We start from the raw sequence: 25,138 nt of genomic DNA, 5'->3' as shown, positions 1-25,138 counted from the left end.
GGAGGTGTACATGTTGAACTGTGTTGAATATGTTGTTGCTTATTAAAATTCAATGGAAATCTCCAAAGCATGGTACAAAAATATTTCCACACTAGAAACTATAATAAAATTGAGATTCTTCCCTTTTGTTGTGCCACAAGCAACATTCCAATTGTACAATGTGATAACTGTAAATGATTATGTAGTAGCATGAAGATAATGACACACATTCATTTTATGCTTTTTTTGCCATACACTATTTGCTGTGTGGTTTTCCTGGGTTGGATAGTACCGGTATAAAACAGTGTGAAATTTTATCAATATGGTCAAAGTCTCCATATTAGAAAAAATATGAACAAGAACAATTCCTGCACCAAAATAATTTATTAAACTTTTGCAATATTTTACATCCCCATACAAAGAGAAGACCGTGAAGCAGGACAGTGCAGATGCAAAATGTTGGCATTTCTTCTTGAGAATATAGCAACCTCATTATGAAGCATCAGTGATAGAGTAAGTTTGGGGATTTTGGTGCTGGTCTTGTTTTCATCTTATATAAAATACAAACACTATGTCTTCGTCATTCCTAAAACATTTAGTTTTTGAAAGGTCCTGTAGTGATGTCAACCACTTACAGAATATCAGTGCTTTAAAGGCCCGGGATGAAAGAATAAGGATTATAGCAGGCAATACTACAACTTAACAATTGTAGTATATTGATATAACATATGGCTGGATATTCATCAATGAGCATTCTGATTACATATTGGGGAGCATTTCTGAAAACTGGTTCACAGATAACGGTCAAAATATTGTGCTACAACTCATACCGCCGTATCTGCTTTCACTCTCTAAACCAGTGATGGGCAAACTTTTTCAGGAGCGGGCCAAATAAAAAAGAAAAACTTTAGGCGGGACGATATAATTTATTAAAAAACTCAAATATCGAAATATATAATACAAATTTTTTGAATGGAACGGGAGGGTGTTATATAGCAGTGTTACCTCTATAAGTGCAGTGAACGTACAGACACGGCACTTATTTCAGCAGGTTGTTGCAGATCCGTCTTTCTGGTGAGCCACTAACTGACAACACAGCAGCCAATCGAAATCCGCCTTAGTATATGGCCCAGCCCATCTCTTCTCACATAACTTTCAGCCATTAGGGGGCGGGCAGGTGTTTGAGTGATTGACAGACGAAGTGTCCTTTTAGGAAGGAGGATGAAGTGTAATGGAGGAAATAGCTGGGAAGGCATAAAAATGAAGGTTCTGACACACAGGGTCGGCCCTAATAATTGTATGCATATTTTAATGAAATATTTTAAAATATTGGCGGGCCGGATTTGGCCCGCGGGCCGTAGTTTGCCCATCACTGCTGTAAACGGTACTATAAAATGCTGTCAGATAGAATCGGATTAGTCATTGCACCTTTTCATACAGTTCTCTGTGCATCAGATTTTATAAATGTCCCTACTTTGTGTGTTTCTTAAAGAACCCTTATATGTGTGTCTTGCAATTTAACAAGTTGGTAACCTTCTATTGCTGTACTTTAATAGAAGTATTAAATGCTTTGTTTAAGAGGCTACTTTAATTAGAGGACATTACAAAAACAAAAATACAAAAAAACACAAAAATGTCATCCAAAAGTATTTTTTTTTTTAAAATAATAAAATATATATATATATATATATATATATATATATATAAGTAAAAATTAAAACAGCCATTTATATCCTTATAATTTTAGACCCCACAGATTAAGATTAAACAGATATACTGCATAAGGATAGGGATAGGTATGATGCTGTAACCTGCAAGTGTTTGGTGACAAAATATATTTTATGTGAAACATTCACATTTCTCAAATCACTAATATAAAAGTTTATGCTGAAGTTGTTTTATTTCAAGCATTTTTCATCTTAATGATTTCCATTGTTGGTGAATTCAGTTAATAAGTGTGAAAGATTTGTCAGGCAGCTGACCGCAGCAGGGGCTGTTACGAGTACGCATGATGTGTAACGTTGCAGCTGACCGCAGCAGGGGCTGCTAGGAGTACGCATGATGTGTAACGTTGCAGCTGACCGGAGCAGGGGCTGCTACGAGTACGCATGATGTGTAACGTTGCAGCTGACCGCTACTTTCCACTCTTTATATTGACAGTCACTGGCATTGCAGTGTTTTGGATGTCTTCAACATTTGGCTAGGTGGATGAATTTACAAAGATAAATTATGGCTGCTCATTGAGAAGTCAAGAAACAAATAATGCTAAAACAATTGAAAACATAGTAAAAATATCAGTATAGATTAGAGCATCAACTTTCATATAAGTCAACTTTTTCTTTAAAGATACAGGTTTATAGTGATATAAGCAATATTAAAATACTCCTTTTCAAGTGGATTTTGATATAGTTCTGTTGAGTAATCAGATCTGCTTCTTTAATATAAGAGCAGAAATTAAACATTTTACATATATTACAAAATAAAAAATAAAATAAAAATAAAGGCAGAGTCTTTTCCTGATTACCGATTATAGAATTACAGCGCCTTCTTTTAGAACAGGCTGCCCACATTAAAAATAGCTTACATTCAACTCTTGAAATTTTCTTAAAATACTGCAATCACTAATATTGTCTTTTTACAAGAGAAAAAAAATAACATATTTCTAACACTTAAGTATACTATTCAGCTGTTCTGTTTTGATATCCATAATTCATCAACAACATACTTTGTGTGACAAATGTGCAACATAGAAACATGAAATATTTGGTACAATAGTGCTTGAAATAAACTTTTTAACTAAATTACATAATAAATGTACAGACATTACCATGTAAATCAACTGCCTACTGTAAAAGTAAACATCAAAAATCTGCTTTATCATAGGTATTTGTTTTTTCAGTATTTCTAGTAAGTGACAACTCTTCATAACCTTTCAGACATAAAATATGCTTTAAAACACGATTTTCTTTAATCTTGTGCTGTAATCCTGTTACAACTCTCTTAATCCAATTATAAAAAAGTATAGCACTATAGACCCTGTGTACAACCATTTCTGCGGCAGTGATACGAATCTGTCACCGCTGCCTGCTGCTGTCTCATGGCCAAGCGTCGGAAGGCCTGGAATGCATTGCTCTGCAGTGTTTTGCAGGTCTCTCGAGCACTTAACAGGGTCAAAATAAAACTCTCACTACATTTAAAAAATGTAATATGTTATATAGATTAGAGTCACCCTTATGTTGTGACTGATATATATATATATTCATTTGTACATTCGATTATCTAAGAAAACTCCTCCTCGGATGCCTTGTCTTCCTGCCATGACCTGGATACCCAACATGCTATATTTTTTAACCTTTGATTGCATTTTTGAAAAGTACATTTGTTGGTGACTGGGAGGTTGGCATCAGTCGCATATGGTCTGCGCTTGTTGTACTGTGGTGAAATTTAGGCACTTTTGCAAAGTCTTGGTTAAAAAACATCATACGCTCACAACTAAAATAAAAATATTCAAGACTTTCTTGTGTATGACAGTCATACTGTGCAAATGATTCCTTTTTTGTCTTAGTTTTTTTTTTTTGTTTTGCTTTTTTTTGCTTTTTTGAAATCCCATCTATTCCAACACAACTGCGTTTATCTTTTTATTTCTCTTTTGATACACTGGGTGTGAGACTGGTTTAGAGGATCTGAATTTGTGCTTTCAATTAAGCTTAGTTTACATGTTTGAGAGTGCTTTCTTCTTCTTGGTCTTCTCTACAAAGGGGGAAAACTCCTAAAACTAGATCGATGGCTCAAATAATGTGTCAATATTCACAATCTAATGTTTTATATTAGCCATAAGAAAAACATCAATCTTTGTACATTTTAAATGTTTTTCAGCATTTCAAATCTATGAACGGATGGGGCAGAACCCTCTGAATTGGATGTGAACGTAGATAGGACAATGTTGTTAAGTGGGAGCCAGGTATACAAAATATTAAAAAGTAAACTTTACCCACTAACATCACAGCTGGTATCAGGTAGTTAACTATTTTATGTTGGAATATATTAAGCATACCATATATATTATCAATGTATAATATAGCAGCACTAGCTTTCTAAGAGTTTGTAGTTTGTCCATAAAGAGAACAAGATCCTTTTTTTTTTTAGCATGCAGTTTGTGGCAACTCTATAGAGGAGGAGACTGGATAGTATGTACAATATGAATGCTTTGCTATCTTCTGCGAATCTTCCTGCTGCTCTACTGCGCTCTTGGCGATTATTTCAGGATGATCTGGGAAAGGAAAACATAATGCTGTAAATTAGTTCTGGAATCCAAACTGTGGTTAACACAGAAGTAGCACAGTTATCACAAAAACATGTAGATCCTTTAAAATGCATGCAAGATTCAAGGTGCAATGCAATGGTTCCACATTTTTCCCATTCTTCTGAATAATAATATAAGATTCCAAAAGGTTCTAGCATTCCATTGTTTTACAAAGTACCTTTACTGCTGTTTAGAAAAAAAGCCGAAAGGCTGCCTCCATCCAAAACAAAATATCCTAGATGTTAAACAAAAATGCAGAATATTGTTTAGCTGGGGTCCTGCCATCCAACCACTCAGGAATTTCTCCTGACATCTGCTGTGGTCATGAGGATGTCCTCAGTGCTGGTGGTAGCATGTTGTCCATCTCCATCGACAATGACAACTTGCTGCCAGCAGGAGTGAGGCCAGTTGCCTACCCATACTGCAGCAGAATCTGCAGCTCCTCTTGATCGGGTAACTAATATTCTACTTTTATGTTTAACTTAAGGAATTCCAACAAACACTGAATAATCAGTTTTGGATGAAATTATCCTATAATAGTATAAATAGCTGTTTTGTAAGTGCAACCAATATTTATGGATGCAGCCTTTCCACTAGGAACTATGCAAAATGAGTATTGGTCATGAGGTGCCACAGTGATGTCACTGGTTCCACCTGAAGTGATAGGCTGCATCCTTAAGTCGGCAGCTATTTTGTAGGATAAGATGAAAGCAGCCCATTAATTCAGTAGGTACCAGTGACATTACTGAGACACTAAATGACCAATATTCATGATGCAATGCAGATGAAAAGGAATGACTATGATACTAATAGCCCAATAAATGGCTAATAAACATCCATACAAATTAACAGCAAAATTATGTAGCCAAGGATCTAGACTGGTTATCCTAGGATAAAATATGTCTCTATCTTGAAATATACAACTATCACAAGTAGATCTTGATTGGAGACTGGGAATTTCCAGACATCCAACCTCTGGCTGTATCAAAATCTGTTTTGTGTTCCAATCACAGCAATACTACTGTTTTATATCCAATTTACCATTAAGCATCAATTTTGTCAATATTACTTAAAAGAAATCATGCTCAGTTGTTAAGTCACAGGAATAACAATGTTTGTTTTATTTTGAATTGCCCATGTAATAAGCCTGCTTTATAAGATGTACATAACTATACATCCTGTTCTCAGGCTCTGCAGTAGATCTATGTTGTAAGTCTACTCTTTAAGGTGCAGTTATCATCTCTGTTCATGACTCAACAGATATAGTACACAAAATGTACTACAAGAGCTGGAGATGACAGGTGCAATTATGTAGCCAAAATGAATACACTTAGGTATAAATGGACAAAACTAGTAATGCCACATGGAGGTGTTGACAGACACATTTTAAGTGCCAAATTATCAAACTGCCCAGCTTGGGGTCCGGTATAGTGTTTTGTCATTTATACCTATATTAGAACATTGCTTTCTTGTTTATTTAGTGGGATCAGTGCTTTGCAGCCTTCTTCAGCTGTTGAAATGTTACTGAGTGTGAACATATGGGTCCCTTATGGCTTACTCACTTAATTATTACTGTGAAAACATTTCCAACTTGTGATTCATGTTGTAAATCCATTGTTCAAGCTGTTGTAGCTGTTGTAGTATGGAACATCCAGGGAAAAGACATTAATTACATAAGGTGATGTAATGCATTCAAATTAACATGGAGAAGCATTAAGCATTGGAACACTTGCACAAGGTGGTGTGGGGCAGGTCTAGTGAGACACCGGGTCTCATGTGATTACACACCTAGGATGGCAGCCATGGCAACATTGAATGCTGGGCTAACTACAACACAGTACAGTGTCTGCAGATAATAAGTGCTCCCAAATGAACACAACGGTAGACAGATTTTACTTTGATCTACAGTTTATCTCAATCAGTTGCTCCTGTTTAATCAGAATAAATAACCAGAATGAATACCCTTCTGGGATATCTTACTCTGCTAGTAGACAATGCAAGCACAGAAATTAAAGAGCAGAATGCCTACAAGACGACAAGGGGAATTGAAAGCACACAAAAAGCAGAGCTGTGTTAGCAAGTATTGAAAAAGTACATTTTGTGTTTGTTTAAACAGATATAACGTACGTACATACATACATTAAGATTTATCCAAATCATAAGTCATTATTTATAACTTCTATTACAATTTCATGGATATAATCACAAGAGCACACAAAAAAAGCATAATGTCAAACTTTAATACATGTAGTGTTGGTAAAGCACTTTATGGAGAGCAGTGGTTCTTAAAGAAGAACTCCAACCTGGATTTACATACACTGAGACTGCCTTGTGTGCACATGGCTACACAGCACCACTGTGAATTGTTTAACACTGTATTGCACTACCAGATATCGTTACATTAATAAAGCAATGTTTGAATACTTGGAAGCAGTGACTGCCCTCTGTTCTGTGGAATAGAACATATACTCTTTTTGCTTGTTTTACAGATGCACCCAGGGAACTTTTCCTGTTGGCGTTTTAATATACACCACCGACCTCTTCTTCGCTTGTGGGATCTGTGTATGTATTCAAGAGTGCGGCCCTTAACTACGCCTTCGATGAGTGTGGTATCATGTGTTAGCTTATTATATGCAATCAAATTCAAATTTCATGGAATTTACAGATTCAATGATGACGTACAGGTTTGTGTGTGTGTGAGGTCATCATTCCACCTAGTAGCGCAGGAACACGATGTGTAAGGGCAAATTGCTAAATGATCCCTCTGGTTATCAGAGATCAGATGGCGTGTGGGGGACCTCAAAACCAAAAAGGTAAAAGATACTTTGTTATATAATAAAATATATGTGAAAAAGTAAAATAGAGGATTGTTTTTACCTTAGTACAAAAGTACCTTTAAATATCATTACAGAAAAAAGTGTTGTTACAGTCATATTGTGGAATGTTATGAAAAAATGTTCTCTGTACATCAACTGCCTAAATAAATGTGCTTAAGTAAACAATTGCTTCTTCGTTTTCATAATGTGTATAGTGTATACCCGATTCACTTGTGTACTAAGAAGACAGAAACCCCTTTCCTGGGTTTGCTTAATAGATGACTGCTCCAAAAGTCTATGGGCCTGATTAAAGATAGTAAAGCAAAAAAAAAAAAAAAAAAAAATGAGTAACTTTGCACCTTGGCAATACCGTGTTGCATTGGAGGGGGAGCTAAATTTGAAATGGGGGGGGGCAGATTTATAGTTGGGGAAGGGTGTGTCCAGGTCAACTTTAAATTTCAGTGTAAAAATTAAGCTATACAGCCAGTATTTAGCTTATGTGCAAAATAATACTAATATGAACCCCTTGCATTGTAACATGGTTTTGTCCAGGAGAAAACGTACTCGTTGTTTTTTACCTTACTATCCTTAATGAATCAGGCCCGATGTTTTCTTAACTGGAGTTCTGTGGCTGAGTCCCTCCTTCCCCCACACGTGCTGAGGGACATGTTTTAGATTATTGTTTGGCGCTACATCACCTTAAGGATTACCGGTAACTTAATGAATGAATGGTCTGGTGCAGTGCGCCTATGTAAATTGAAAATAAAAATGCTTAAATATAGTAATGTTTTTAAAAATGTATTCGTAACCCCCACTGGTGGTCCTGTGGGGACATGGGCGCATCTGGTGGTGTTATGCCACCACTCTGCTTACACTTCTACTGGGACTGGAGCACTGGTGTTCTCGGAGCCCCAACAGTAGCTCTGCACAGGATTCGCATGAGCTAGTGTGAGAGAAGGGGGTCAGCTGTGTTTTGAGCTGGCAAACCAGGTTCCCCATGTGGCGACTGGAGAGCTGGCAGGAATCCTGCCAGTGCGCTACCCACTAGAGGCTCTCTGGCTTGCCAGCAGCCACAGTGGTGCTCCAAGGCTTAGGTGCTATCCTCTTGGAGCCATATGTGGCTTGGAGGGGACAACAGACCTTAGGGATCCAAGTACTGGAAGTAGTTTGGGGGAGATTTAAAGATAAATCTCACATCCCAGATTTGGGATGGAGAAGCGACTGAGACCCCCACCCCAATCTCACCCAGACAGTGTGTGCAGAGGGAGGACACACGCTCTGCCAGTGTATACAAAGTTTAAGGTGTGAATAGGCTATTCACGTACAAGATGTAAATCAACCTGGACTGGTTAAGGGGAGAGGGGACTAGATTACCCCTACCAACCTGTGTATAAAAAGGGTAGCAAAGCCCCATGTAAAGTGTATTCTATCTATTCATACATCAATCGTTTAGTGGTGTGTAATAGAATTTTTAAGAGCTATTATTGAGCAAGAATCACTACTCTTCCTAGAGATCCTTCTATATTATTACTGCCCATTATCTGCTGAAATTCTGTGACTAACAGATAAGAGCTACTACGCTAATCCTGCCCCATGTTGTTCTGTGTTCAACCCAGCGACCTGAGTAATCTCTCTGCCTGCTACCTTGCAGACCGGATTAAAAGTAAGAGGTCAGGAGGAAACAACCACAGTCACCAGCAAAGAGGTGCTACAGCAGCTACAAACACCAGCCAGTGGTGGCAGTGAGCGACTACTTTCCTTGGGTCAGCATGGTGGTGCTGAGTTGCTTTCGGTGAGTGTCTTGTGGCCTAGTAGCACCGGTAGGGGTGGTCTATAATGGTCTGTAACTGTTTGCTGATGTTGAGTTCCATTTGTCCTTAGCAGCTAAAGGATTAATAAAAGGCAGTCCTGTCACATTATTATCGAAGTGCATCTATTTATCTATCTCCCGAATATTCTCTCTTTGCTATAGTTTTTTTCTGTAAACATTCAGCTGATTTATTTTTTTATTAGCATGGCAAATAAGCTGATATGTTCTCCCTACACATTCTTACACATATTTTTTGGCCTCTAGTGAACTATAGAGATGAAACATTCCATGACCTTACAACTGGATTTCCTAATAGGTCTGCACAGCTGAGTCTGATACCGGATTATTACTAGTAAAAAAAAAGCCTTGCTTTAGGCTTGTGTACAGTTTTCCCCCGATATATATTGTCTTTGGTATATTGGATAGAACATTCTTATAACCTATACTTGTCATTGTTGTCTATAAAGTTTAGTTGACTAAAAGTTGTCAACAGGAGCATTGTCACCTGCAGGCAAGAGAAGGTACTACACTCCGGTAACAATATTAGGTTATGTAGGTAGTTCAAGAAATCACTAGTCCCTATTAAACATAAGAGTTTACTATTTGTTTATTCTTTTATATTAACACAGCAATGTTGAGCCTTATGTGCATCTACTATATCCCCCCCCAAAAAACAAACCAATCGTTCTAATAAATCAATTTCTATTTTAAAAAATGTGTTTGACATCTCCATAATATAGCACTTTTATAAAAGCTACGGGCCCCTTTCCCAAAACAACCATATGAATTGTTTAATAAATTCTGTGTACAATAACTAAAAAAACCCCAGCATGTATATTTGCATACATGTAGAATTGCAGAGGATCCTTTGAACTTAGGATACATGGATCATATCTTATTTGTTAACAAGACATAAATTACAAAAACATTCAAGGAAACACAAAACAGAGAAACCAATACTTGCAAAAATGTTAACTCTGAATAAGTGCAGCCTGCTCATGAACACATTTCTATAAAAAAAAAAAAATACTTAACAAAATAAAAATTTTTGATGGGTAGACATTTATAAAAAAAATTCCGTGGAGAATTTTTTTTAAGATATTAGCACTCATTTAGAGTTTGGGATTTGTGAAAGAAAGCTTTAAAAGGAGCAAACCTGATTTGCTGTGGCTGTTGCGGCGAAGGGGACACTTGTTGCAGGAGTTGTTGCTGCAGAGACAGTGGCGGACGTAGCGCTGTGCATCATGGGTACTTTCAGGAGGGGAACCATGGAAGCAATGAACAGGAGGGTGTAGCATTATGGTAATAGAAGTGATTTTGGCATGGTGAATATCACATAGCAGCAAGCCATCATGGGTTAAACCAGCAGATGGCATGCAATCACAATGCAAAGCAAGGAAGCGTGGGAGAGAAATAAAAAAGGGAAAATAAGCTTATTACAGGTACAATTAAAGGAAGTTTGTAAAAAATATATTATCAGTGATTCCCAGAAAAAGACGGTTAAAGTCGTTCTAGCAGTCAACATGAATTTGCCAGTTTTCAAATAAATTAAAAGTGTTTTGTTTGTGTTTTCACTATAAAATGTGTCAGTATTCTATTAGCGCTATTAATAGCTCTAATCTACAGTTATTATAGAAGCAGTAACAATCAAGCAAAACATATATGTGAATTGGTAACATATATCATAATAGAAATCATCCATATTTGTACAATGACATACACACAGATCAGTAATTGTAAATCTAGCAATAGAAGGGTCTCAGATGCTACAACACAACTTCCCAGTGTTTAAAAGAAATGGTGCAAGAATGAGTCATATGCTTTGAATTAATTGCTCAGCTATTAAACCCACTCTTATAATAATGTGATAGAGCCTGCTGAACATTTATACTAATATGCTATTCACTTTGTAGAAGAAATTTCTGGGAAACTCTGATGAAATATTCGAAACATAGCAAAAAGGAGAAAAAAAGCACAACACTATGACATGTTAAGACACAGGTGATACTACTTACACTTCAATTTTCATTAAACTCAAGCGACATCATCAACAAAAGTAAAAACATATTTTTTTTCCTCTACATAATATGTGACGGGTAGAATTAGAAAGCCACATAGAAAGAGAAGACATATGACATATTCTAGGTGAGTATATAATATTCTAGAGCATTGAGTACTACAGTAACATACAGTAGCTGGATATAGTCTACGGCATTTTAGAAGGCATTCAGACCCACATAAGGTGAATTGTGTAGTATAAAAAGGCAAAAAAGTAGATAGAAACCTACCAATACTAGTAGCTGGTGTCATGCACAAAACTGACCCTTCACAGCATGCAACGAGAGGTGGGAAAAAATGAAAAAAAAAAGGGGAGAGAAACTTGTTAGCAACAAAGAGTTAACATTTGGAGTGAAATTCAGGCATAGCTCTATATAGCAGTTAGTGCATACATCATCACATCATATTACTAAGGCCATTCATGGTCTCACACCTGTCTTCACATCCATGGGCTAACTTGCATCATCTCAGTCTCACTGCCCAGGTAAAGGTAAATTAATTGTCACCTTCAAACAACTTTCATGTATGTATTTTGCATGCCCACCTGCCACTTTTACTAAACACATTGCTTTATCTTTCCTTTCTTCACCAAGGTCTTTCCATCAACCAGGCTTTATTTATTTTCAGGTCATTAGATTTCAAATAGATCCACTATGCTGTGTGGATACAATTGTAAGAAATGCACAGAGCAGTACTGTGTCACATGCAAGGGCAACAAACATAAAGGGTTCAAAGGGACCAAATAAAGAAATGTGTTTTGGAAAACTTGCAGATAAAATAAGTCTCTTTTGTTACAGAAGTGCAAGTAAGAATGGGCCGGAACATAAATTCTATAAGAAAACATTTGCGGTTGTATTGCCCCCTATATGGTATGAAGTCAAGTGTCCACAAATTGCAGTTTTTTTATCCGTTTCTGTTTTTAGGTATAATTTCTGAAAAATGATTTACTATTTTATTGTGAAGTTATAGTTCTTCAGTAGTGACGAGGCAAACAGTTAAGCAAATTTCAAGCTCATCAGTGCAGTTAATTATCCTAGAAATGTGCACTTTAAGGAACTTGTTTTGTCTTTATGTGTTTTATAATGAAATACTGCTTAGGAAACTGATGAATGGACTTAAAGTGCAGGGCAGCAGCACACATAAAATACACATTAATACACATTCTTAAAATAAACATTTGCAAGGGTAAACCATTCCAGCTATCTACAGTATAATGCCATGGCACAGCAAATCAGTCCCTGAACATTCATACGGAGAACAAAACAAAATCAATTTAGTCATGTCAGTTATGTGTAAGAGATGAAGTAAGTAACTTGGGAAAAAGGGTGTCAGTCGGTTTTCTGGCTGGTTTATTGGTTAGGAAAGGCCAAGTCAAAAGTATTTTTTTTTTAAAAATCAGGCATGAATAATCACATGGTTATATGGATATCAATCTGAATTTTGTAAATGATTTAGGTACGCCTTTCCAAACCAAACAAAGGAGTCATAGAAAGAACCAAGCACAGACAGCTTTAGTGACAGACAGAAAATCCTTCACAATCAGGCTTTTTTCCTAAACACCTGTACTATTAAGCCAATGTCATATTACTGCAGAATAAAAGTCACCATTATACGCAGTTAATTATGCTGATGAAGAATGCTGGTTTCAAGCTAAGGGGAACACATTTCAAATGCTAAATTTTGTGCCCGTGCATGATAGGCTTTGCCCGTATGAGCCTGAATGCAGTGGACATGAGGATCATTGCCCTATACAAGAAACGTGATACATTTTCACGTACTAAATGCGTATGCCCCAATTGTGGCACTAATAAGTGACCATTGTCAGGAATATTTATTTACAAAACTTTCTTATTTTTAACGGAATGCAAAGTTAAAGCATACTTCATTCTAAATTCTGCAAAACTACAACTTACAGCAAATCCCTTGAGAGTAGAATATTACACACAGGGTAGGTTACAAAGCAGCAAATGGCAGTATAACACGAATTCCAAAACGAACCGTTTTTATGTTCACTCCACTTGTTTGAAATGATTAAAATTAGTGCCTCAACCAACAAGTGTGTCATATAAAGTGCTTCCACTTCTTTGTTTAAAGGAATAGAACCTTAATGTAAAGTAACTGTAATGAATTAGTTCATTGGCCACATCTGCACAATCCATGACATACACTGACACCGATAACAGTGAGTCACTTGAAGTTGATTTATGACGTGAACAATAAAACATTACTACATCTCAATTGCACATGAGTGACAGTGCTTTGTATACATTTTACATTTTCCGCACTTAAGAATAATATGATGATGGCATACAAATTGAACCCCATACATGGGCAAAATTTCTCCTCACTGTGTATTTGGTTATCAATATTGAAAGATTTTGCTATGCACAGACTTTTTCTTTAGGGATGAAAACTAAATGTCAAATTCACTTAGATGTACAGACACAATTCATTAATCGGATGCTATGTATGAGGTAGAACTTACATGTAACTGTCAGCTGAGAAGACCTCAAAGCTCTATTGGAAACTCCTTATACACTTTGTTCCAATCTGACGGATGGTTAGATTTAATAGTTTTGACAAGAGCTGTGTTATTACAATTTGGATATTATGGACCTCATTTAGAGTCGGACGCAATGTGCGTCTAAGACGTGCAGGAGTGGGAGTGTGCTGCAGCTTGGTAGGGTATTACGAGTGCCATGCAACTCCAGTTGCGTCCCCCTCGTAATACCCTACTGAGCTGCGACCAGTTCGTGCAGCTAGCTAACTACTTGGCCACCTAATTTCTGCCGCACATTTTTAGCCCTTTTGTGAGGTTTGTTGCGTCTGCGCCTCACTGCGTCCAGGATTTACTTACGGGGTCACACCCCTTGTGTCTATATTATACAGGTTCACGCCTTCAGAATTCTGCTTTCCGCCCTTTCCCTTGTATGGAGCCGCAAGCTGTCGCAAGTGTAAATTGCGTCCGAGATGCAGGCGGATATGGTGCTTGCTGCACATGCGTGATAGTGGTTTTATGGTCAATGTGCCTAAAACGGACTTTGCGTCCGACTCTAGATGAGGCCCTATGTTGGTAATGGCTAGAGATAATAATGGGTTTCAATGAAATAACTTTCTATGCCTGGGAAGTGGATAAAACACAATGTAAATCCTCTGGGTGTAGATATTGTATAAAGACTATCAGTCACCTGCACACGGTGCTTTCAGCCACTTTGTGGGGTAAATCCATATTCAGCCTGACTTGTGACATAACTTAGGCTTATTGCACAAAGTGCCTCATTTCTCTATGATATCACTAGTTCTGAAAAAAAATTGCTGCCTGCACTAGGGGGCAGATAGAATTTAAATATAACTTATTAAAGCAAGCCCTAACAGCAAGAGTAACTGCTTAAGCTTGATATAGAACTATCAATAAAAAGTAAATTTGTTCTTCTTATGTGTTTTCTGTTCTACAAAGATGGTAAGACATACCTGCTGGAAAAAATGCTGTTGGCTGCTGCAACTGTGCACTGGCCAGAGCCTGTTGGTAGTGCAAGACACTAGGATTAAAAAGTGTGCTGGCACCATTGCTTTTTTCTAGAGCTTGTCTCTTTGGTAAAGGGTGAAGGACGCCGGGTGGAAAAGCCTGTTAACAAAGAATTAGATGACACTTGTAGAGATCAGAATGTTTAGACACGCCTTGAAATACACACATAAAAAACTAAATTGGAATTGTGATAAAATTTGAAGTAAATAAAAAAAAAAAAAAAATCAACTAAAATAAAGATGCCTTGCCATGCACCTTAACTCAAACTGAGGCAATGCAGAATGAGTGAGATTTGGTTATTGGTAGCGAAAGCATGGTTTCCTTAACATTACGTCTGTAGTCACAAAACTACAGAAACAAAATAATTTACAGCAGCGTTATAGCATCTGTGCGGATCAAATTGTATTCCTGATTTCAAGTATCACCTATAGACATATATATGTATATGCAACAACATGTAGTTTAAAAACATTCCATATAATTTTTTTTTTCTCTCAAAAATCAAAGAGCTCCATAACTATAATAAATCAGATACAACATAGGCAGACTTGTCTAGTTTTATCTTGTGTACAAGTACTTCAAAACGAAGCCATGTTAGCAATTTAACAGCAAGGTGTTTATTTGTATTTGTAACATATGAAAAATGAAGATGGCTAATTACGACTTGACAGTTTCCATACATTAGTTATATGCATTGGTTGTCTCAGATGATGTTAAAAAAAAAAAGCAATAAAAATATTAGTTGCTTCATTGAAATAAGCTACATGCAAAGCAAAAGGTGAAAGGTCAAAGTACCAGATCTACAGTTGCTTCGAGAGGTCGCTTCATTGCTTTGGCAGTCGACTGCGTCTTTTAATAACAGGCAGCGAGCACATGATGGCAGTGGGCCAATGGGATTCAAGCGAATTAACATACAGGTAAACAGCAAGCAGAGGTGCATCATGGGAACGGCATTGCATTGTGGATAGGTGAGAAGGAAAAAAATATTCTGAATGCAATATACAACATATAAAACACTAGGCATGCACAACAACAAAAATGTCTCTTTAAAGAAATGAATATTACACTTTGAATTAGTACTAAAGCAAAAATGCATCTACTATACCTTAGTTAAAAGCAGATAAGAGAGTAAAATACAGATGTTTCAGGTAAATCAAATTAATATAGCATTTCTCAGACTTCATGAAGCATTTGCAAATTAAAAAAATCAATTCATAGCAAGATTAAAAGGCTTCCACCATGGCAGACGAGAAGTTAGTTGCTGTTTTGTTCTTTTAACACGTGCTGCCAACTGAGCAAAACATGGTCATTGTATTTTACTACTCTTAAAAGTATATTGATGCCTAGTAAATTTAAAGCAAATGAAATAATATATTATTTTGTGATAATTTCTTGTATTGCATGATGAATTTTAACCATAAGCAATTAACATCATATTTGACCCTAATGTATACTTATTTCCCCTGTACACATATGTACATAATTTGCAAATGGCAACATTTATAAACCAGTTGTTTTGTTTGTTTTTGCTCACTTGTCAAAGTCTCCAGGCTGTAAATTTAGTATATTCTACTGCATTATAATGTCACTATCACTGAAAATATTCATTATATGAATAATGCTTCAGATTTGTATAAAAAGGTGCGTATGCTAAAGTAACAAACAATAAAACATAACAAAATCAAGCTTAACAACAAGAATTCCCTTCGTAAGATACACTATGTAATAGATGGTATATAGCTAGAACATAAAAATAAACCAGTAACATAAATTATCATTTGCGTTGATGAAGTTTGTAGCCCAAAGACTTTCATAAGCAGCAACTGAATGCAGCAGACAGAAATACTGCAGCTATAGTGAGGCACACAGCACCAGGGAGGCTTACGAGACAAACCAAGCAATGTTACAGAAATGATTCTGCCGCACTGCTGTAGCTGATGAGAGACTAAAACCAGAAATAGGTCTGTACAATTATTCTTTCATAGGTCTGTACAATTATTCTTTGCCTTTCTCTTGTGGAGTGAACTATTTCTCAGCTATTAGTCTAGTGTAATTTAAAATCAACAACTGGAGGTAGAGGAATGGAACAAATACTTGTTTCTTAATATACTATTTAACATTAAACAGGTTATGTAAAAGTACATATATATGAACTTTGCAATTTATCTTATTATATACTGTTTGGACTATACTTATTCATGATTAAACATCCTGCACAGACAATAACAATACACTACAAAGAATAATTGTCAAAATAAACAAATAGTTTCCCACCTAATAAAATACATTGCAAAACTCAATTGTATATACTTATTAGGCTATAATCTTACACAATATATAACCAATTATATGTCTAATGGTATTTTAAAATTTCAAATGGATGAAAAGTGATTGTTGGGTAATGAATGTATATGCATAACTATTTTAATGTTTTTTTGGGGGGGAATAATAAACAAGTATTTATCATAAATTCATCCATTTTTCCCCAAGTTAATAAAGCGGATTATAACATGTGAACTGTACTCTAACTTTCTGGTCACATGATTTGGATGCTCTTCCCCACCTTACTGAATGCCCTATCAAAGTCCTATAAAATACAGAAAATAAAGTTACCTCATTTGAAGATAACGGCACAATATACAAATATTGTATCTGAATTAGTATATTTGTGTATTAATTGCACACAAGAACATATTGTTGATGTAACCAATATAGTGGATACAGAGAAAACGTCAAGTCCATTGTGCTTTTTTTATGGATCTGTACTTTATGTATGATGATAACTAGCTATAGGTAACAGGTATGCATATTATTTCTGCCCAATCATCTGAAGCAAACCATTACAATAGTAACTTTGAATCAGTTCAGCACAACAGGTAACAAATCACAGTTACAGCTCTACATCTAACACACGAGGGTAAATGTATCAAGCTGAGAGTTTTCCGGCGGGTTTGAAAAGCCAATCAGATTCTAGCTATCATTTATTTAGTACATTCTACAAAATGGTAGCTAGAATCTGATTGGTTGCTATAGGCAACATCTCCACTTTTCAAACCCGCCGGAAAACTCTCAGCTTGATACATTTACCCCACGGTATCCATTTGGTTTTGATGGGTAAAATAACACGTCAATCTGTGCAAAGTAGCATAAAACAAATCAAAAATAGAACAGTGTATACAGAAAAGACGGAAAAAATGGAATTTAATATAATTTACGTATGCATTAAAATGAGCTATTTATATATTATATTTCCATAGCCTATTTGACTTATTTCCTTCATGGATTCCAGATGCTACAATAACTGAAAGGCATTAGGGAATGTTCACTATTTATTATTTGCAACTCGGTTGCAACATCGTTTTAAATAAAAAAAAATCTTAATGTGGGTTTAAATTGTTCCTTGTTAAGAAAAAATTAAAAATGACTAAGAAGCTGGCAATGAATTGCAGCACTAGAACAGCTTCATGTACACTGCTATGAGGACACGTGGTGCTCTTTTTCAATCAAATACTTTTCATGGATAATGAAAGAAAAATATAGATGTGTGTGAAAATGTGATTATAGGATTGACTGCTACACACCTACAGGAAAGCTGCATTCACAAGAGACAAATTATCGCAACAGGGCGTGCTCACTCTAAGTACAGAATTACAGTGTATTGTTCCTGGCAATCCTAATGCCCTATACACCATTAGTTATTAACTGAATATTAACTGCATGTCAACATACTTTATGATATTTGTTATAAGACAGTGATACAATTTTTAAAATTGTTTTGATCATTAACATTTGATTGTTCAAGCTGCATACATATGTGAAGGATCAAGTACAAACTTGGACAATATCATTATGTATGCACATTTTATTAATTTGAAAAGTCTGAGCAATTTTTAAGTGAACTTCTAGAGGAAGGATTGTCAGGATTGGGTGAATAGTTGTTAAGTTGAAACAAAGTTTTTGGAAACCCTTAAAATATGAAGGCAACCTCTTACTAAATTAGTGAATACAGAGAAAAATCCCTCAGTAGCACTGCTGTGAGCCAGTAAAGGGACTGCCTTTCTACTTGTACATAAAAATTCAGAATTCTCACGTACACACATTTGCAAATGCACGATAAGCCACCCGCCACATCACGGCGCTTCTGCTAATAGGGTGGTCTTAACACTAAACAATGAGAGTCATACATTCATGATTGAGGCAATAAATGGGCAATGCTGGTCCTCTATTGACATTTGGAGACTTTTAAGTAACCCCATGAAAACTTAGCCCTCAATTTAAAAACACATGAATGTATGACCCATTATAAAGGGACTCTCTTTGTTTAGAGTTAGGACCACCATATTAGCAGAAGCACCATGAAGTGGCAGGTGACTTATCATGCATTTGCAAATGTGTGTAAGTGAGAATTCTGCACTTTTATGTACAAGTAGAAAGGAAGCTCGTTTACTGGTTCATAGGAGTGTTGCTGGGGGATTTGTATCTGTTATTTTTCTTTCCTGGATAACTCCACCCATTCAAGCACCTGCTGTGAACCTATAAAATGATTGATCAACTTCCATTTCTGTAAACCAGTGAATTGCCAGCTGTGGGGGAATTTGGCTGGTAAGTCTCCCTGCCTACCATGAAATTCACAATCGAATCAGAATCATGACATCTGGTGGTATAAATAAGGCCACAAACTAAAGAGGTGGCAACAAAGAGGATCCGACTCCCAGATGGTCATCACAGTGCAACAGTGGGGAGTAAGTTTGGGAAGTAAGGTACATGCCAATAAATGATACTGTGTGCTCTCAGCACTAGGCTGGGGGCCAATTACTTATTTATATACAGTGATATGGGTGTTCAGTTTAAATATTTTTTTAAAAGTGGATCAAAATTGCTGTGTGTTTAAGTAAATCACTGACTATCTTGACCAATATTTGATTGGGATCAATCAGAAATCAATTAAGAATGGCAGAAAAACTGGTCAGCTGATGACTGAGATTTGCCAATGTGCATAATCAACCACACTTATTGAGCCCATAAGATCTGCTCTTGTGCCCCGAGGAAACAATTGTTCATTATGGCTGCACATGTATAAATGAGCAGATTAAGACTTGTACTCACTAAGAGATCTTCTGTACTGGGTGAAAATCCCCCCTTCCCTGGAAATATGCTCAAATGTTATTATTATCATTTATTTATATGGCGCCACGAAGGGTCCGCAGTGCCGCACGTAGAGCAAAGTCAAAACAGATTATATTATATTTTAAAATAAACAAGATTCACTAAGGCTATCTCTATTTGCAACATTATCTGTAATACAGAAATGGTTTCTGGTGAAACTTGAGCTAATATTCCAGACATACAAATGTAAATTTTCTGTAACAATATTCAGCACCCTCAATGAAGACTAAGCAAAGGAAAGATCAGAAGATGTAAAAGACAAACATAGGGAATTGAAAACTGAAAGAACAGAGACAGGAAGAAGCAGGGGAGTAGCAGTTGACCATAAAAGGAATACTATAGCTAAGCATTGCATCGACTTTGATTACAATAGTTTATATTCAGCTCCACCACTACAATCTAAGCCGTTAAATTGAGTGACAGCATTTTGCTCATTACTTCAGTAGTACTTGTTGGGTTAGAATGGCGATGTTATTCTCACGTGATTTGATATGACAAGCCACACTTAGTAATGTATTCCTAGTCATTGTTTAAGACTATTAATATGGACAATGGGGTTTTGTATATTAACAGCTGGATAACAGAATATAAGGTACAATGGATTCATTGAAGTGTATGTACAACCACTGATAGAGGCGAAGAGCCTGGGCTATCTGTACCAACCTCTGTAACATAACAAGGTACAAGTGATTTCCACCATCACAAATAGGGGAACACTGGTTTAAGACATTATATAAAACAAGGGCTCTCTGATCTTTGGATTGGATGACAAAAAACAGTTTGACATGGACAACTGTGGATTCAATTTGTTTTACTCTTTATAAACAGACATAAAACAAATGTGTATTAATATAAAGAAAGAAAAGTAATGTGAGATCTGGAGTGAGTGTTGCTTGATGTAATAGATTAGAACTACAACAGAAGAATTGAGCCCTATATTGTGTTAATACAACATATTTCTTCTCACTTGAGATAATCTAGCTTCATGGATACACCTATTTCACAACTCCTTAAGTACTCGAATTTAACATTTGAAAAGAACAGGGATATCAATTGGCTTTTACAATACAGATATGTGTCAATCTTTGTATAACTTTGCTTCACTTGCAGTATGATGAAGATTGAAAAAATATTTCATGTAATGTTGATATTTTGCTACATAAAGCAATAAGAGCTGGAAAATGTGCTATATAACAATTCTGATTTAATCTAGACTTAAATATTAACTGACCTAATCAGCTTCATGCACACCTGTCAGTGACTCATGAGATCACATTGGTGCCTTTCAAACATCAAGAAAGATAGTTTTATAGCAGAATGAAAAACAGAAACAATCTCTTTAAGTAACCTTTCATACCTTGGGCCATAATTTACATCAACAAGTTCCTTTTTTTTTAAACTGCTAGAAAACCTACTGAATATGTCTCATCTCTTCTTACAATGGAGGTAAGCAGAAAATAAAAGAAATAAGACAGCGATAAAGGAAATTACAAAAAGAAAGGCTAGAATGTAATATGAGTAGGTAGCCGAATTCTACTACTGGATTAAACATGCTGGTAGAGCTGCAACCACGATTACAATACCTGTTCTGCTGAAAATGTTATAGTGCAGTGAGAAACCACACAAGACAATAGTATTCCAATCACTGCACAACTGCATGTCTTACCATTTTGAAGGACATTTGGGCATAGGCAATAGGAACATGAATGCTTGAAGTGGGCGAGTACTTGCACTTACCATCACTGTTGCAGCCGCAGCAGCTGCTTGTGCTGCTACTGCAGCCTGGTTGGCTTGATGTTGTGCAGCTTTGATTTTGGCCTGCAAATGTGCAGGAGGGTGAAAATATTTGCATTTCTCCCTCATGCAGCGACCCTTAATGTAATCCATACAAACGGTTACAGTGTTATCATTTGTATCAATCATCGTGCTGTCTGCTGGGTGAGCAAAGCGACAATCAGTCTCTCCCCGTGCACAGTTTCCTCTCTGAAACTCCCTGCATACCTACATAAGACACACAAGGACACGTCACTGAAGGTCTGCCTAGAAACAGGTGTTTATAAAGCTGAACTAATGCATTCAAATCTACTTAAAGATTGACACCCCTTTAACCATGCAGTGGGAAAGTAATGAATCCATTTGTTTAAAAGCTAATGACTTATAGTCTTGTGGAGAAAGCAAACTTTCAAATCATTAGGTGCACACTGTAAATATCATGTGTGCCACTTAAAAGGAATGACCTATGAACTTCCAATAGCAGAGCCCTTGTTACCGAGATTAAACTGGTGATTTCCACCACAGATTCCAGACGACACTCAACTGAATGGCTGCTGCACATGTGGAAACGGGTACTGATGTTTAGAAAAGCAGTCCCGTCAACTCAACTGTAATATCCACAAGCAGCAATGCTTGTGTTATAGAAAACTGGGTGAATATTAGTTGTTTACTCTCAATAACGGCATGGGTTGCAGGGTAAATATGACCTAACATGGACATCACCTGATACAACATTGTACAATAAACCTCGGGCAAATTGGAAGATTTAATTTGGCGCGAGGTGACGGGATGTGTCTCCAGAGCAGTCCCCGGAGACACATTGTATCAGTGTTTTCACAGAAATCTCCGCTCACTTTCCCTCGTGTCCCATAGAGGTGCGCAGAAAAATGAGCGGAAATTTCTTATCGTAATAGTCGGCAAAATGCGTAATGTTCAGTGACAACTCGTGCTAAAGTGAATCTGTCCCAAAGAGTGACTGGTGGATAAGACACCCAATAATAGACAATCAATGTAAATCAGACCATTTGATGAACAGATGAGAGCACTGAGCTAAGAAAATTATACCATCCTTAAAATGTTAACTCTCAACCCAAACGCAGTATTAACAATAAACAAAAACAAATATATATGTTGTACATACAATAAAAATAAACAGTAAATGGTTAAGAGTTAGTTAGTTTTATTTCATGGATTTTTTTTTATCTAACTAAAGTGTGTACAGTCTTTTATTACAGTCTTTTATTACAGTACGCTGACATGAGCTTCTCCCTGCTTAGTGAATGTCTGCTATTGTTTGGCGGAGAACTGTATGTGAATGTACAGGTGCATTTCACTTGTGTCCTTATTCCTGTAGATAAGAGAAGCCTGTTTTTTGTCAATTTACTTTGCCCTACTTTGTGTAATTTAGAATGTCTTGTACTCAAATTACTTAAATTTGATTTTAGAGTAATTAGGCCAAAGATAATACCTCAGAAGACTGCATTATGGTACAGAAACAATCGTCACACAATATCACGATTGAATTAAAACGGAAATAAAAAGATGAGGCATTAGGGTGAAAATAGGATTACATAAGATCTAATGTTTCCCACTGCATACCTTCATTCCAATTAGAATACAAGATAAATCCAAGAGTTGCACCTTAGCACACCTTTCATCCATACCACCTGCTGTCTTATCCACAAGCGTTAGATCTATGGAGATCACAATGTGTGTCCCAGGTGCATAAACTTGGGAACACTTCAATAAAGTGGAAAACCCCTGTTTATTAATGAAATGGCCACACTGGTAATTATTTATAATAACTAAAAAAGAAAAAAGAATAGAATATATAAATCTGGCTGCAAGCAACTACAGTTCCTAATTGATACCCCATTGCTGATGTATTTCTGAGATTAGTTTTGTTTATTTTGTTATTAACTAAAGTGTAATACATTTTATCATATATTGTAAGCTCTGCAGGTCACTGTTATTAAGGATACATTGTGAACTGTACCTCCAATTTATCTGTCCTGAGAAGTTTCTGAGTGGAAGTAGAACCGGCGACTGATACAGGAGGACTTCCGGGAACAATGACAGGTGTAGAGGGCAGCATTTCAGTTGGAACTAATCCCACACCTGGTGTCATTTGAGTAAGATATGGAGCAAAACTTATAGCTGTATTTGTTCCTAACGCTGGACCTACAGGAAATGTGGGCTGGAAAAAAAATACATTAGTAAGTGCAACTTCAAGAATATATATTTAGTCAAATATGTAATCAACATATCAAATCTAAAAAACATGCAATACATTTGTTACAGTAATTTAATGGATGCACGTTATACTGGAACATGTGGGGACAGTCATGACTTATTACTGAAAGTTACATCCACTTTTCCAGTGTATCATACTTGACCCCAACAGACTTTAAGGGGTATATTTACTAAACTGCGGGTTTGAAAAAGTGGAGAGGTTGTCTATAGCAACCAATCAGATTCTAGCTGTCATTTTGTAGAATGTACTACATAAATGACAACTAGAATCTGATTGGTTGCTATAGGCAACATCTCGACTTCTTCAAACCCGCCGTTTAGTAAATCTAGCCACAAGTCTTATACCCACTGACATATGATTTGCATTTAAAAACGCAAGTTCAACTGCCAGTGAAAACACAGGACAAATGCAAACACATTTTATATGTGGTTATTTGTGTGCGCAATTTCAAACTCCAAGCAACATCATAAGTCAGTATAAGGGTTTCATACCCATTTTTGTGTGTTGTATTTGTGTTAAAAGTGCAAACAATTAACATCAGTGGATATGAGACATTGCAGAGTGAATATGTAAAGGAACAGTATGAAAATTGAGAGGAGAGAAGACAGACAAAGAATGGATAGCAAAGACAGAAAGAAAATTGCCACAGATTGTTAGACAGGCATCCAGGTCACATGGCTGAAGAAATACTGACATACAAAGACATTTATGGAATGAGTTACAATCAGTCATGTAAAATGCATTCCAATGCCTTTATATTTATTTACCAATCTTTTCAAACACTGTGAAATTATATGTTACTGCGAACCCCATCTTTGCTGTATATCATATTATATATTTCTAAATGTAAGCATATAGTATTTGCAATAAATTTGAAATGGCATATACTAAAATATACTACTGTAACATATTATGCCTAATATCTAAAGCTGAACAGTACAATTAACCTAATAATACCCTGTATAATGTACTCAGAGAATTCTAGAGCTAGGGCGCACAACCACATGGTACTAGATTTACAACATTTTTCCAGCACTGGTTATTTGCTTATGAAGAAAGAATGGGATCAATGTTTCTTCTACTGAAATTCCAATCTCATTGATTATTTCATAATAGCATCTCCTCAAGATGTACAATCCATTTACTTCTCTTTGAGATGTGTTTACTTAGTTCACAATGCCTAGTACACATTAAAAAAAAAGTCACGAGTTTATAAGAAGCATAGCTGTGGTAAAATTACTGTAAGCTTGTAGGCAAGGCCTCTGTCTGTCTGTATTACCCAGTATTGTTTTATTACTGTATTTCTTCCCAATTGTAAAGCGCTACAGAATTTGCTGGCGCTATATAAATAAATGATGATGATTAGGATGAGATACTACATTTTAAATCTCAAAAACAGTGGAAAGGATGACGGCATACATTGTTTTTTATTACACCTGTATGTGTTAAGTCA

The 25,138-nt window shown here is 36.3% G+C and overlaps 1 protein-coding gene across 16 annotated transcripts in view; it reads right to left on the bottom strand.

Annotated features, from left to right (window-relative positions):
* Window positions 1–344: 344 nt before the first annotated feature.
* The window catches only part of MBNL2 (muscleblind like splicing regulator 2), a 100,279-nt gene continuing 75,485 nt past the window's right edge, over window positions 345–25,138 (bottom strand). For 3 of the 16 annotated variants that reach the window (XM_075199911.1, XM_075199913.1, XM_075199912.1), the window contains exons 4-11: window positions 23,428–23,628; window positions 21,396–21,659; window positions 15,288–15,341; window positions 14,438–14,591; window positions 11,197–11,232; window positions 10,065–10,159; window positions 5,845–5,914; window positions 4,136–4,249 (exon numbers count right to left, since the gene is read on the bottom strand). In XM_075199911.1, the coding sequence (XP_075056012.1) occupies window positions 5,852–5,914; window positions 10,065–10,159; window positions 11,197–11,232; window positions 14,438–14,591; window positions 15,288–15,341; window positions 21,396–21,659; window positions 23,428–23,628 (867 nt within the window). In that variant the 3' untranslated portion in view covers window positions 4,136–4,249; window positions 5,845–5,851. Of the gene's footprint in view, window positions 4,250–5,844; window positions 5,915–10,064; window positions 10,160–11,196; window positions 11,233–14,437; window positions 14,592–15,287; window positions 15,342–21,395; window positions 21,660–23,427; window positions 23,629–25,138 lie in introns of all 16 variants that reach the window. The other 13 variants (XM_075199914.1, XM_075199917.1, XR_012688668.1 and 10 more) reach the window with 13 other exon arrangements.

This window comes from Mixophyes fleayi, chromosome 2, assembly GCF_038048845.1.
Source record: "Mixophyes fleayi isolate aMixFle1 chromosome 2, aMixFle1.hap1, whole genome shotgun sequence".
Lineage (NCBI taxonomy): Eukaryota > Metazoa > Chordata > Amphibia > Anura > Limnodynastidae > Mixophyes > Mixophyes fleayi.
This window is presented reverse-complemented; position numbering and strand designations above follow the sequence as displayed.